At 36.5% G+C, this 15,020-nt stretch overlaps 1 protein-coding gene across 6 annotated transcripts in view; it reads right to left on the bottom strand.

Annotated features, from left to right (window-relative positions):
- Skic3 (SKI3 subunit of superkiller complex) overlaps positions 1 to 15,020 on the bottom strand; it is a 154,434-nt gene that overhangs the window by 18,609 nt on the left and 120,805 nt on the right. For all 6 annotated transcript variants that reach the window (XM_074077057.1, XM_074077060.1, XM_074077059.1 and 3 more), the window contains 3 exons: positions 14,114 to 14,167; positions 13,821 to 13,932; positions 4,486 to 4,614 (listed from right to left, as the gene is read on the bottom strand). In XM_074077057.1, coding sequence (XP_073933158.1) covers positions 4,486 to 4,614; positions 13,821 to 13,932; positions 14,114 to 14,167 — 295 coding nt within the window. The remainder of the gene's footprint in view (positions 1 to 4,485; positions 4,615 to 13,820; positions 13,933 to 14,113; positions 14,168 to 15,020) is intronic.

Genomic DNA, 15,020 nt, shown 5'->3' with positions numbered 1-15,020 from the left:
TTTTTGACTTTTTCTTTGATCTGGGTTATTTAGAATTATGTTGATTTCCAAATATTTGAAACTTTTTCTGTTGGTCTTCTGTTGTTTATTTCTAATTAAGGTATACTTTATATAATCTGAATCATTTTAAATTTACTGAGACCTCTTTTTATAGTCCATAATACAATTTTTTTAACTTTTTAAAAATTTATTCATATGTGCATAAATTCTTTGGGCCATTCCTCCCCCCTGCCCCCTCCCTCTCCTCTGCACCCCCTCCCTCTTACTCCCACCCCCCTCTCTTCCAGGCAAAACCTGTTCTGCCCTCTTCTCCAATTTTGTAGAAGAGAAGACATAAACAATAGCAAGAAAGACATAGTGCTTTTGCTAGTTTGACATAGGATAGCTATACAGAGAGATTCCTAGTACTGCAATATTCAGTGTATACTGGAAGGATACATTCTGCTGTTGTTAGGAGAAAGAGGTACTCTGTAAGTATCAACTTGGTCAACTTTGCTGACAGTGGTTTTCAAGACTTTATTCTGTCTTTACTGATTTTCTGTCCAATTGCTCTATCAATTATCAGCTAGTGCAGGACAATGTTCTCTGAGATAGGAAAAACAAGTAAGGTAAGCTCTACAACACCCATAGCTTACTGCTTCAAGAGTTATAGTTTGCAGTTCAGGGAAGGGGAACTCAAGGGGTGTCCAGAAAACTCCCTAAGTTGAAGAGATGAACTGAGAAAACCAGGAAGGTCAAGGCAGCTAGAGATCTAGGGCTGGTACCAGAGAGGTGAGAGCTATCTACAAAGGTTCCCCTCAATTCTATCAGTAAATGTGTAAGAAATCTATCTTAGGCTTGAAAGAACCTTATTCAAAAGGAGGAGGTGGAACAATTTTCAGAGTTTGAAGAGGACTAGGAACAGTTTGTGTATGGAACAGCCACTGTGGATAACATCTGTAATTTATAGAGCACAGGGTAAAATACTCAAAAGGAAAGTCCAGAAACATACTAAGCACAACTAGCCCTACACTAAAGGCTTCCATGTGGAAGAAAAGAAATACCCAACTCAAGCCTAATCTAACCAGCCCATTCCACTAAACAGAGTGGAGTGTACTGAGAAACACTGTGATGTTCACAGAGCAGAGAAACAGGTTTACTGAAAGACTCAGTTCTCATAAAACTACAAAACATGCACCATGCCCCTCCTTACCATAACATTACCAAAAACAGTACTGGGGTTTGAACTCAGGACTTTGCACTTGCTAGTCAGGTACTCTACAGCTTTAGCCATGCCTCCATCCCTTTTTGCTCTGGTTATTTTGGAGACAGGATCTCATTTTTTGCCTCAGCCAGCTTAGACCATGATCCTCCTATTTTATGCTTCCTACCATAGCTGTGATGACAGGTGTGTGCCACCATGCCCAGATTTTACCCATTGAGATGGGGGTCTCACAAACTTTTTTTTGCCCAGGCTGGCCTGGAACCACAATCTCCTTATCTCAGCCTTCCAGGTAGCTGGGATGACAGGCATAAGCCACTACACCCAACTATAGGTTAAGATGGGTATCATGCCCCAGCTGGCCTCAAACCACAATCCTTCCAATCTCAGCCTCCCAAGTAGCTGGATTATAGGCCTAAGCCACTGGCACCTGAGTATAGCAATTAATTTTACATCATAACAAGGCTATAAAGAAAAAATTTCAAGTGCAAAAGACACAGGTTGAAGAGATACAGCAAGCATCAGAACCAGACTCACATAAGGTGAATTATTAAATTAGGAAGCCCACAGTGTAAGAGCTACTGCTTTTAAGCCTCTCTTTGCTTAAATTTGGATAAAAGGGTCTTATTGGCACTTACTTACTTGTTATTTCCGCCCCAACATGGAACCAAAACAGAGTATATGGGGAAAGGCTAATCCTGGTGATAAAGGACCAAAATGGCCAATCAAAAAAATCTTCAGAGGGGACTGCTCAGAGACAAGCAGTTTGGAGACAAGTGGGGGAGAGCTGTTGGCACCTGTACCAGACCTTTCAAAAAACAACCAAAGTTTACAGGTTTAAAGAAGGGGTTCTTATGCATGGATCACTATCTGGCATTAAAGCCCTTAAAGGCACCTCAGACAAAAGTGCCTCGTTTGTCTTGTTTTGTTTTGTGTGTTGTGTGTGTGTGGGGGGGGTACTGGGGCTTGAACTAAAGGACTATACCTTGAGCTACTCCCCCAGACCTTTTTTTGTGAAGGGTTTTTTTGAGATAGGATCTTGCTAACTATTTGCCTGGGCTGGCTTCAAACTGCAATCTTCCTGATCTCTGCCTCCTAAGTATCTAATATTATAGGCATGAGCCACCAGCACCCGGCATATTTACTCCCTTTTGTATTTTGCTTTATTATGGTGTTTTTAGTTTGGACTTAACAATGAATTTTTCCTGAACTCATATGGACCCCTCATTTAGACCATCATGAGGCAAGTTAGTTTTACCCAAATGATTATGAGTTGTTGCTATGGTAATGCTACTTAGTACAGGAGTAACCTCAGGTTCAGACACTGGAGAATGTGCTATAGCCTAACACTTCCTTCTACATGTACATTAAAACCTATAAACAGTTTTGATAGTCATATTAAAGTGATCCTTCATAAGACTAAAAATAATAATAATAATAAATGCCTAGGTTATAGGACAGGTGTGGAAAAAAAGAAAGTCTTGGTTACCATCTCTGATCTGGTTCCTTCCTTTACTTGGCCTGTTGGTCACCATGTTCCTTCTATTGATTTTTGGCCCATGCATCCTCAATTTGTTTTTTTCAAAGTTGGAGGCAATCAAGCTCCAGAGATGAAGCCACATACACCAAAGACTTCCTCCTGGTACCAGACCCCTTGACAGACACATCTTGTCAATTCAGAGGAAGCCCTCCCTAACTGTCTAGGGGCCCCATTATCACCTCTTATCAGTCTAAGCCAGTCAGAGACACGAACACCCCTTTTCCTGACAGAAGTTAGGGTTACCTCTAGATGGGGGAATGTGAGGGGAGCAAATCACAGAGGTGAAAGTCTAAGAAACAAAAAAAATGCTAGAATCTAAAAACATTGCAACAGAAAAGAAGAAGGACTTAGATGGGCTTATTTGGACTAAACAACTGAGAAATGAATTTCTGAACTAGAGGGTATCTCAGTAGAAACCACCCAAACTGAAAAGCAAAGTAACAGAAAGGAATTTCTAGTAAGTGTGAGACAGTTATAAAAGGCATAAGTATATGTAATAAGAATTCCAGAAGGAGAAGATAAAGAGTAAGAATAGAAGATATTTAAAACAATGATGACTGAAAACGTCCCAAAGTTGTAAGATACAATCACAGATCCAGGAAGCTCAGAACATTAAGGATAAACGCCAAACTAAAATAACAACAAAACCAAAAAATAAAAATAAAAAACAAAGCAAAACTCCTGAAAGAAGCCACAGGTGTGGAAAATCTTATTTATGGAGAAACAAAGGTAAGAATTACAACTGACTTCTTTTCAAAACTACATAAGAAAATTAAGTAAAAGATTTAAAATTTTAAGACAGGAAAAAATACCAATCTAGAATTCTGTACCCTGCAGAATTATTCTTCAAATGTGAAAGAGAAAGATTTTCTCAAAAATTGGGATTTGTTGTCAGTAGACTTACCTTGCAAGAAAGGTTAAACAAAATTATTTAGAGAAAATAATAAAGAGCATTATTCAAACTCAGTTTATAAGTTTGTAAGTCAGACTAAGAAAAGAACAGCGTTGGAGAAGAAATAATTTAAAATTATTTAGTTAATAATTATATATATTTATATACATATATTCTATAATATATTACTATATATTACACATGTAATATATGTATATATAATTATATACATATAATTATAAAGTATATATATTATAATTAATGATATTAATTATAATATTATAACTAATAATTAAATTAATAATTATTTCTTCATTGACCTAACAGATAATAACTCAAAATAATGATAGCAACGTTAATTCATCATCCCAACTCACTTGAGCCAGGCCCCCCCAGCCCTACCCTAATCTATTTATGAAGCTAAATATTGATCAATTTTCAATGAAGAGATTTAATGATTTACAAAACAATGCTGATGAACCTGATTGGATTAACAGCTACTCTTGCCAGGATTTCCAAGAAGAATCACAGGTCAATTTTAGTGCTGGTTTCAGTAAAGAACTCCTTCCAGGTCACCTCATTCTCCAAATACTCGTCAAGCAAGACTCAAAGTAGGTAGGTAGGCATTTGCTACACAACAAATATTTCAACTAAAAGTATACATTAGAATTTTAAGTAATATGGAAAAGAAACATATATAGTATCCCATCTCATTTCTGCACAGCTATACAACTATGGATTCTTTAATTAATGCATTTTTCTAACAATGTATGTTGAAGCTGTTTGTGTTCTTGATTTATCATTTGAGTAACATGAATTAAATCACATATAAAAATGTTTTTGAAAACATACTTGAGGCAGAAACAGCAGATAATAGTGCCAAGTATAAATCCATCCTTTTTGGCTGAGTGTTGTTAACTACAGCCAGTTTAACATCAGCATGACATGCTGCCATCAGCCCAGCCCAGACAGCAGGGTCACCTGCATAAAAGAAATACAGTTAGAAGGCTTGTTAATATTGACATATTCCTGAAAAAGTATCAAAAATGAGAGTAAAAGTTTATAAGTAACACTCTCCCCTCCAAATAAAATCTAATTGTATCTCCAGAAAAATTCCACTTTCTTAAAGAAAAATTAAATTGGTTTCAGAAGATACACTGCTACATTTATCCTTCAAGATTTGCCTTTTTTTCCCAAGCATATCATAGGATGAGATTGTCCTATTAAGCTTCTCTTCCATGACTGGTTAGTTCTGTTGCTTAGAGTGCTGGGCTATTGTGGAAAGGGCATTCACTTTCAATAGACAACAAAGACAAGTCTTGAACAGCTACTCATCCTTATTACTCAGTTTCTGTCTTAAAGGCTCAGTTGTAGCATAAACAACATAATACAGTGTTTCAGTTCTTAAGAAAAGCATGAATCAATGGAAAAGCTCAAGGTTTTATCTATGTTCCTATAGAAAAGCATGAAAGTGAGTATCCAAAATGGCGACCAGGACACAGAGGCAGAGAGCATGAACTCCATGAATCAGGGACCTTGCTGAGACACTGGAGACACAGTTGGCTGAGGTAAAGCACAAGGGAGAGCTGAAACTTCAGCATACTTAACCCCTAGCCTGTGGAAGGCTTCTCCATGCCATGATACACTGAAAGAACAGGTGGGCTGTCACCTCCACGCTGCCACCACTGGCCAGCCAAGCCCCTGCCTGCCCACCAAGCTCCAAACGTGCCTGGGAGATCTTCAGCAGAGCAAACAGAATACTTTCCTGCTGGAGACACATTTGGCAAACAAACAAACAAACAAACAAAAAACCCAAAAGGAAGAAACAAAACTCCAAAACCCTGAACCTCCAGCCCATAAAAAGCTTCTCCATGCCACGTTACACTGAGAAAACAGGAGGGCTCCAGCACCGCCAGATGCCAACTCCAAACCTGCCTAGGAGACACAGACAAAAGGAACTGGATGCTAAAGGAGTAATACCAGAACTACTAAGACAGAAATTCTACTGTTCCTGAACCGGGGATATTTTTTTTCTTTTCTTTAAGTGTTTGTTTGTCTTGTTCGCTATTCCCTATTGATTTCTTTTGTTCTAAGTTTTTTTCTTTCTTTTTCATTTCTCTCTTTCTTTCTTCCTTTTGTTAGTTTTACTATTGTAAGTTAGCTAATACACATAAACCAGGGACAGAAACAGTACCAAGTGGAATGATGGGAAGATGAAAAAGGGAGGGAAACCATTTTCCCCCCAAAAAATAAATTAGTCCTGGATTCAGAGGGAAATGAAGAAAATGGATACCCAGATCCAGACTCCAAAAAAACAAAGATAAATTACACCAATGAACTCAATGAAGCCCACAAGAACACCCTAAAAGAAGAAATCCTGTAAGTAACCAATGAGAATTTCATAGAGATGTTACTAGACAAGGTCAACCAAAACATGCAGGAGGCACTAAAGAAATTCCAAGACAACAAAATAAAGAATATGAGAAAACACAAAAACAAATAAATGAACTCATGAGAGCCCTAAATAAACACCAAAGTGAAACAAACAACACCATAAATAGAGAGATAAATGAATTAAGGATGAAAATTGACAATATTAAAGAGGAAGTGACCCATGACATGGAAAACCTCAGAAAAAAGAATGAAACAGAAATACAAAACATAACGGAAGGCCACTCCAGCAGACTAGAACAAGCAGAAGACAGAATCTCAGAATTTGAAGATGAAATGGAAACTAAAGGAAAAACTGAAGAACTATTAGACAACTCAAGACCTGTGAAAGGAATAAGCAAGAACTTACTGACTCCATCAAAAGACCAAACTTGAGAATCATGGGCATTGAAGGAGAACAGGTGTAAGCAAAAGGAATTTGTAATATATTCAACAAAATAATAACAGAAAATTTCCCAAATCTAGAGAAAACTATGCCCATTCAGGTACAGGAAGCCTCCAAGACACCTAACAGACTTGACCAAAATAGAACTACCCCACGACATGTTATCACTAAAACAACAAGCACAGAGAATACAGAAAGAATATTGAAGGCTATAAGAGAGAAAAAACAAATAACATACAAAGGTAAACCCATGAAAATCACAGCAGATTTCTCAATGGAAACCTTAAAAACAAGAAGGGCATGGAGTGAGGTATTCTGGGCACTGAATGAAAATAACTTCAACCCTAGGATACTCTATCCAGCAAAACTATCATTCAAAATAGATGGAGCAATAAAAGTCTTCCATGATAAGCAAAAACTAAAACAATATATGACCATCAAGCCACCACTACAAAAGATTCTTCAAGGAATTCTGTACACAGAAAATGAACGCACACAAAACCATGAAAGAGCAGGCACTACAAAACCACAGGAGAAGAAAAGGCAAGAAAGCAGAGAGTAACAATGATTCAGCTGCACACAATCAAACCCTTAAACAACAAAGACAACTAACTGACAAAAATTACCACATACCTATCAATACTAACACTGAATGTTAATGGACTTAATTCCATCAAAAGACATAGCTTGGCAAACTGGGTTAAAAAGGAAGATCTAACAATCTGCTGCCTACAGGAGACCCATCTCATCGACAGAACCAAGCACAGGGTGAGGGTGAAAGGCTGGAAGAAGATCTACCAAGCCAATGGCCCCTGAAAACAGGCAGGGGTAGCAATACTTATCTCAGACAAAGCACACTTCAAACTTACATCAATCAAATGAGATAAAGAAGGACACTCCATACTAATAAAAGGGGAAATACACCAAAAGGAAATAACAACTATTGACCTATATACACCCAACATCAGTGCACCCAATTTCATCAAACACATTCTGAAGGACCTCACAGCACATACAGACTCTAACACAGTGGTAGTGGGAGACTTTAATACCCCTCTATCACCAATAGGTGATAGGTCATCCAAACAAAAAAAATCAATAAAGAAATTCTAGAACTAAATCACACCATAGATCAAATGGACCTAGCTGATGTCTACAGAATATTTCATCCAACTTCTGCACAATATACATTCTTCTCAGAAGTTCACGGAACCTTCTCCAAATTAATCATATCTTAGGGCACAAAGCAAGCCTCAGCAAATATAAGAAAACAAATAATCCCACGCATTCTGTCTGATCACAATGCATTAAAACTATAAATCAACAAGAAAACAACAGTAAAAAACATGTGAACAATTGGAAACTGAACAACACATTGCTCAATGATCAATGGGTCACTGATGAAATAAAAGAGGAAATTAAAAAGGTTCCTAGAAGTTAATGAAAATGAAAACATGACCTACCAGAAACTAAGGGACACAGCAAAGGCAGTCCTATGAGGAAAGTTTATAGCCATGACTGCATATATTAAAAAGTCAAAAAGATATCAAATCAATGACCTAATGCTACATCTCAAACTCCCAGAAAAACAAAAACAAGCAAATCCCAAAACAAGCAGAAGGAGAGAAATAATAAAAGCAAGGACTGAAATCAATGAAATAGAAACAAAAAGAACCATTATAAGAATCAATGAAACAAAAAGCTGGTTCTTTGAAAAAATAAATAAGATTGACAGACCCCTGGCAAATCTGACTAAAATGAAGAGAGAAAAAAATCCAAATCAGTAAACTCAGAAATGCAAAAGGGAAGATAACAAACACCACGGAAATCCAGGAAATCATCAGAGACTACTTTGAGAACCTATATTGTAATAAATCTGAAAATCTTAAAGAAATAGACAGATTTCTAGATACTTATGACCATCCAAAACTGAACCAAGAGGATATTAATCACCTGAATAGATCTGTAACACAAAATGAAATAGAAGCAGCAATCAAGAGTCTCCCCAAAAAGAAAAGTCCAGGACCTGATGGATTCTCTGCTGAACTCTATCAGACCTTTAAAGAAGAACTAATACCAACCCTGCTTTAACTGTTCCAAGAAATAGAAAGGGAAGGAACACTGCATAACTCCTTTTACGAAGCCAATATTACTCTCATCCCAAAACCAGAAAAAGACACCTCTAAAAAGGAGAACGATAGACCAATTTCCTTAATGAACACTGATGCAAAAATCCTCAATAAAATAAGGGCAAACCGAATCCAATGACACATCAGAAAGCTCATCCACCAGGACCAAGTCGGCTTCATTCCAGGGATGCAGGGGTGGTTCAACACATGCAAATCTATAAATGTAATACACCACATTAATAGAAGCAAAGACAAAAACCACTTCATATCAATAGATGCAGAAAAAGATCAAGGAACACTACAGAAGATGGAAAGAATCTCCCATGCTCATGGATTGGTAGAATCAACATAGTAAAAATGGTTATACTACCAAAAGCAATCTACATGTTTAATGCAATTTCCATCAAAATCCCAATGACTTTCAACACAGAGATTGAAAAATCTACCCTAAAGTTCATTTGCAAACACAAGAGACCGTGAATAGCCAAGGCAATACTCAGCAAAAAGAGCAATGCTGAAGGTACCACAATACCCTACTTCAACTATATTACAAAGCAATAGCAATAAAAACAGCATGGTACTGACACAAAAATAGACATGAAGACCAGTGGAACACAATAGAGGACCCAGATATGAATGCACACAGCTATGCCCACTTTATTTTTGACAAAGGTGCCAAAAGTATATGATGGACAAAAAGACAGTCTCTTCAACAAATGTTGCTGGGAAAAGTGGTTATCTATCTGCAGAAAACTGAAATTGGATCCACGTTTATCACCCTATACTAGTACCAACTCAAAATGGATCAAGGACCTTACTATCAGACCCAAAACTCTTAAGTTAGTACAGGAAGGAGCAGGAAACACTCTGGAAGTAATAGGTATAAGCAAGGACTTCCTCAATAGAACCCTAGCAGCTCAGCAACTAAGAGAAAGAATGGACAAATGGGACTTCATAAAATTAAAATGCTTCTGCACAACAAAAGAAATGGTCTCTAAACAGAAGAGACCACCCACAGAGTGGGAGAAAATATTTGCCAGCTATACTAGACAAAGGACTGATAACCAGAATACATAGGGAACTTAAGAAACTAAACACTCCCAAAATCAATGAACCAATAAAGAAATGGGCAACTGAACTCAACAGAACTTTCTCAAAAGAAGAAATTCAAATGGCCAAAAAACACATGAAAAAATGCTCACCATCTCTAGCCATAAAGGAAATGCAAATCAAAACCACACTAAGATTCCACTTCACCCCTGTTAGAATAGCCATCATCAAAAACACCACCAACAACAGGTGTTGGCAAGGATGTGGGGAAAAAGGAACCCTCATACACTGCTGGTGGGAATGCAAGCTGGTGCAACCACTCTGGAATAAAATTTGGAGGCTTCTTAAAAATCTAAACATAGAGCTGCCATATGATCCAGCAATCCCACTCCTGAGGATATACCCAAAGGAATGCAACACAGGTTACTTCAAAGGCACCTGCACACCTATGTTTACTGCAGCACTATTCACAATAGCCAAGTTACAGAAACAACCAAGATGCTCCACTACTGACGAATGGATCAAGAAAATATGGTATTTATAGACAATGGAATTTTACTCAGCCATGAAGAAGAATGAAGTCTTATCATTTGCAAGTAAATGGATGGAAATGGAGAGCATCATTCTGAGTGATGTTAGACAGGCTGAGAAGACCAAAAATCATCCATTCTCCCTCATATGCAGACTTTAGATCTAGGGCAAATACAGCAATGATGTTGGACTTGGGTCACATGACAAGGGGAGAGCACATACAGGAGGTATGGGGATAGGTAGAAAACCCAAAACATGAAAGTGTTTGATGTCCCCACTCCAGAGGAACTAATACAGAAACCTTAAAGCGACAGAGATCAACACGAGAAGGGGATCAGGAACCAGTGTAAAGATCAGTTAGAGATGAATCAACTTGGGTTGTAACATATTTGTACATGGAAGCAAATGCTAGGAATCTCTCTGTATAGCTACCCTTAACTCAACTAGCAAAAACGCTTTGCCTTTCTTATTATGCTTATGTCTTCTCTTCAACAAAATTAGAGATATGGGCAGAACAGGTTCTGCCTGGAAGCAAGGGTAGGTGGGGGGAAGATGGTGTGGGGGGGCAGGGGGGCGAAATGACCCAAACAATGTATACACATGTGAATAAATGAATTAAAAAAAAGAGAAAAGCATGAAAGTCACTTCAACATTCCAAGTGAAGTGCTGCATGTGCTATAATGCATCCACTCATCCATTTAATTTTTCCTTCCCTTCACACCTGGACAGCAGCTTCAAGTGAGGGAGGAAACCTGACAGCACTGGTTGAAGAGGTACTAATGAAAGAGTTTAGGTGTATAAGTTCTTTTTTTAGAAAGTCAGTTGTAAGAAGAAGCTGGAAGAGAATTTGGAAGTTTGAGGGTTTTTGTTTTTTTTTTAAGTTTGCCTTTTATCAATATAAATCTTATCTTGTAGTTTACTTCAACAGTTAATACTTTAGTCTTACTACCACTAAAAAACAAATGACTTTAAAATACAAGAGAGACTCTTTAATAACAGTCATTTAACAATAATTTTTAGCCTCTGTATATTTTTCTACCTAACTGGCATATCCAAATTAAGACTCCTATCAAGTACTTCCTACACGAGAATGAATACAGAATTTTTAAACCTGTTGAAATCACCATAAGAAGGGAATTAAGGTAAAAGGAGAGGAGACAAACCAATTCAGGTAATAATACATATATACATGGAAATGCCACAATGAAAACACCCTGTATGAACATGTCTTTTTTTTTTTTTTTTTTTTTTTACAAAACAGAAAATAGGAAGGCAAAACAGATCGTGTCTTTGGGGGGGGAGGGGGTTGTACCAGTGACGAGGGAGGACATAAGGAAAGGGTGCAATAGGGTGACTATGGCAGAAAATACTATGCATACATGTATGTAAATGGAAAAATGAAACCTGTTGAAACTATTCCAGGAATAGGAGAAGGAGGAATAAAGGAGAATGATGGAAGGGGTGAATTCAACTATGATATATTGTAAGAACTTTTATAAATGTCACAGTGTACCCCCAGCATACAATAATAAAAAAAAAAGCTAAAAAAAGAAAGATTCCTATCAAATGTCTGAAATACACATGTATTTCACTTATAGATGATAAGTATTACTGCTAATGGTACAGGCATCCTTAAAAATAACTATGCAGATCAAAAACTTTTACAAAAAATTAAACACATACTTCTATACTATGAAATGATTTCTGTCCCAGATAATGACTAACTTAAGTAACATATGACAATTAAACCCTAGAATAAACAAATGAGGAACATCCCTTAGAACTCATAGCAAGATCTAACTATTGTACTATGAAAGGAACATGACTGAGTCTTAGATCTGGGCTTTAGGGCTAGTGACATAACTGATTAACAGTGTGACAGCTTTTCCTTTGGGAATCACTTTTCTATAAAACAAAGAAACTGAAATAGATGATGACTAAGGTGCTGTGAGGTCTAAAATTCTATGATAACAACTGACATAGACACAATTTCTGAATACTGACTTACTCCAAAGATTGAGTGAACAAACTCTGTAGAGATTCTACATTATTCTACAGTTTAGATTTCTGGTGGACAGGGGGCAATTAGCTGGCACAATTTCTTCTCTGTTACAATGCAAAAGAGCTGCTGTGTCCATGAACTCTTCCACAAGATAATCAGCAAACCAAATTCCCTATGAAATAAAGTGAGTCTAGGATAATAAAGTACAAACATAAAAAATTTTTAAATAATCTGCTAAAAATTAAAAATACCTCTTAGTATCACAGAAATGAAAATCTACCATAAATTGGATTTTCTTCCATTCAATTATAAACTCTTGGGATTACCTTTAAATTCCTGTAAAGATTCCTTAGATTAATACCTGTACTTTGCTCAAGTAAAGAGCTTCAAGAATTAGGTATACAGCTGCTACTTTTAACTATAAATATATTCACTTTTAATGGTCTCCAAGGAAAAGCCTCGAGTTACTCATCTTTCCTACCAGATCCCTGTTTTAAGCATCATATGATGACTGCTTCCTTGAGTATGTATTTCTCCAGATAATATAGGCAAAATTGGGGATTGCTAGAAAGGGCTTAATTTGGGCACCCTCCGCTTCCTAAACTTTATGCCACTTGTACAATCAAAGGCTAATAGGTCTTCTATCATTATGGATATCTACTAAGAATTCCTGAGAGTAAGTCTCTCTAATATTTATTTAAGAACACCTGTAAAAATCAGAAATTTACCAATATATATCAAATTTAAATGTTTAGGTCTGTTTATGCCAAACAGACCTGATTATGCCAAAATGAAAAGAGTAAGCAAGAGGATATTAATCTATTTACTTGTTTTATAAAATAATCCCTGAAATATTAAATATTTAGTTAAATATTAAATATTTAACTGTTTAGTTAGGATCTTTACAATTTGTGACAATAACATTGAACTTGCTCTCTGTACAATTGCTTCCCAACAGTGCCTAGCCAAACAATATCATTCTGAATGAATGAAGTATTCTGGGGAATAAATTGTTTGATACTATATTTCATATTTAAGATTGTATTATGTAAAAATTCACTTTGTAGCCCTATAGTGCTAGACATTTCAGCCCTCTAAGGCACTCTTCCAGTAGTGGTAATGGAAACATGCTGAAGCGGTGATACGCAACTCCTCATTACCTGTAATCAACAGCATACATATGACACAGCTACCTAGAACTAACAAGAGCTAGCTGAGGTGAGGTTATAACCCTGGCATTGCTAACGTTACTTATACAAGAAATATCCCTAGCCTTATTGTGTTAACTACACATAAAATAAATGAACATGAAAAGTAACTTAGTAGGTATAGGCAAACCTTATTAAATCAGACTGGTAGGAAATGGAAATAAAACTACTTCTTGAAAGTATATGATTCAGATGTTCACTATCAGAAAATAAAGCATCTATAAGAAGGCATTCCCTTTAGCCTGTTTCAATAATTATCTCTTAATTAGCAGCAGCCAAATGCAAATAATTATTCACCAAACCTTTCTTAAAAAGCCAACTTCTTAAAACTCCCTTTCATATTTCATGGTAATACAATGTTTGCTCCTATTAAGTCACACATTGAAGATTAACAGAATCTGAGTTAAAGAAATGGATTATATTATAGTCACCTGGGGAAAGCAAAGCTGCCTTCTGAATGGTCTTTAGTGCAATATTCTTTTCATCTTCTGCTGTACTGCCTCCCATCGCCAACTGATTTACTGCAGTGTACAACAATGCCTTCTATGTAAGAGAAAAAAGTGTCAACCAATTCTCTTCATTGCCTCATGTTTTATTTTAAACTGACTAAAAGAAGGACTACATTTGATATGATGTGATCCCTACAGGGATGAAGAAAAATAACTATTATTCATCAATATTATTCAACAAGTTAAGCATTTCCTTTGCACTAGAGCAAACTAACCTTTCCATGATTTGAGTCCAGAATATGAGCCACATTTCCTGCTACAGCACCTCCCTAAAACAGAAATACTATTTAGGCAAATCCAAAAACTTTCAGGAAGTAGTAGACAGTAACTTTCTATTCAACAATTTGAAAAGTTCAGTGTTATCACTTTCACAATTTCTAAACCCTGCAAGTAGCAACTTATTATTAGTTTTAAATCATCACTGGGTGCCAGTGGCTCACGCATGTAATTCTAACTACTCAGGAGGCAGAGATCAGGAGGATCACAGTTTGAAGCCAGCCCAGACAAATAGTTCCATGAAACCCTATCTTGAAAAAACAAACCACAAAAAGGTTGGCGGGGGGAGGCTGGAGAAGTGACTCAAGATGTAAGCCCTGAGTTCAAGCCCCAGTACTGCAAAAAAAGAAAGAGACTAGTGACCCAAACAAAAGTACACATTTTCTAACAATATAAAAAAAGATTGTGCAAGAAAGAAAGGCAGAGAGGGAAAGAGATCACAACGACAAAGGAATGATTGTTGTATCCTATGAAAATACATAGAATTTAAAAAACCTCTATAGTTCCAGTAAAATGAATAACTAAATTTCAAATGAAGCTTATCATTGCTTCAATAATCAACTCACCACTACAGAGCTTTCATAAGGTCAATTTGAAATCTATAGTTTTAAATTTTTAATTACTAGACATTTTACTTGAAAAAGAAAGTGAATTACAAGAATGATTTCATTTTATATCAGAACTATACCTTTAATTTCATATCAGAGGTACAGCAGATGTTTTCAAAACTGTACTCTGCACGAAAAGAATGCTAAAAAAAGTATAAACCTTAAAATGTTAATATAAAACAAATAAATGGTGGATTAAAAAGAAAACAGGCTCTAGGCACAGTGGCTCGTGCTTGTA

The sequence above is a fragment of the Castor canadensis genome, chromosome 6 (assembly GCF_047511655.1).
Source record: "Castor canadensis chromosome 6, mCasCan1.hap1v2, whole genome shotgun sequence".
Taxonomy (NCBI): domain Eukaryota; kingdom Metazoa; phylum Chordata; class Mammalia; order Rodentia; family Castoridae; genus Castor; species Castor canadensis.
The sequence above is the reverse complement of the archived record's forward strand: the minus strand, read 5'-3'. Positions and strand labels throughout refer to the sequence as shown.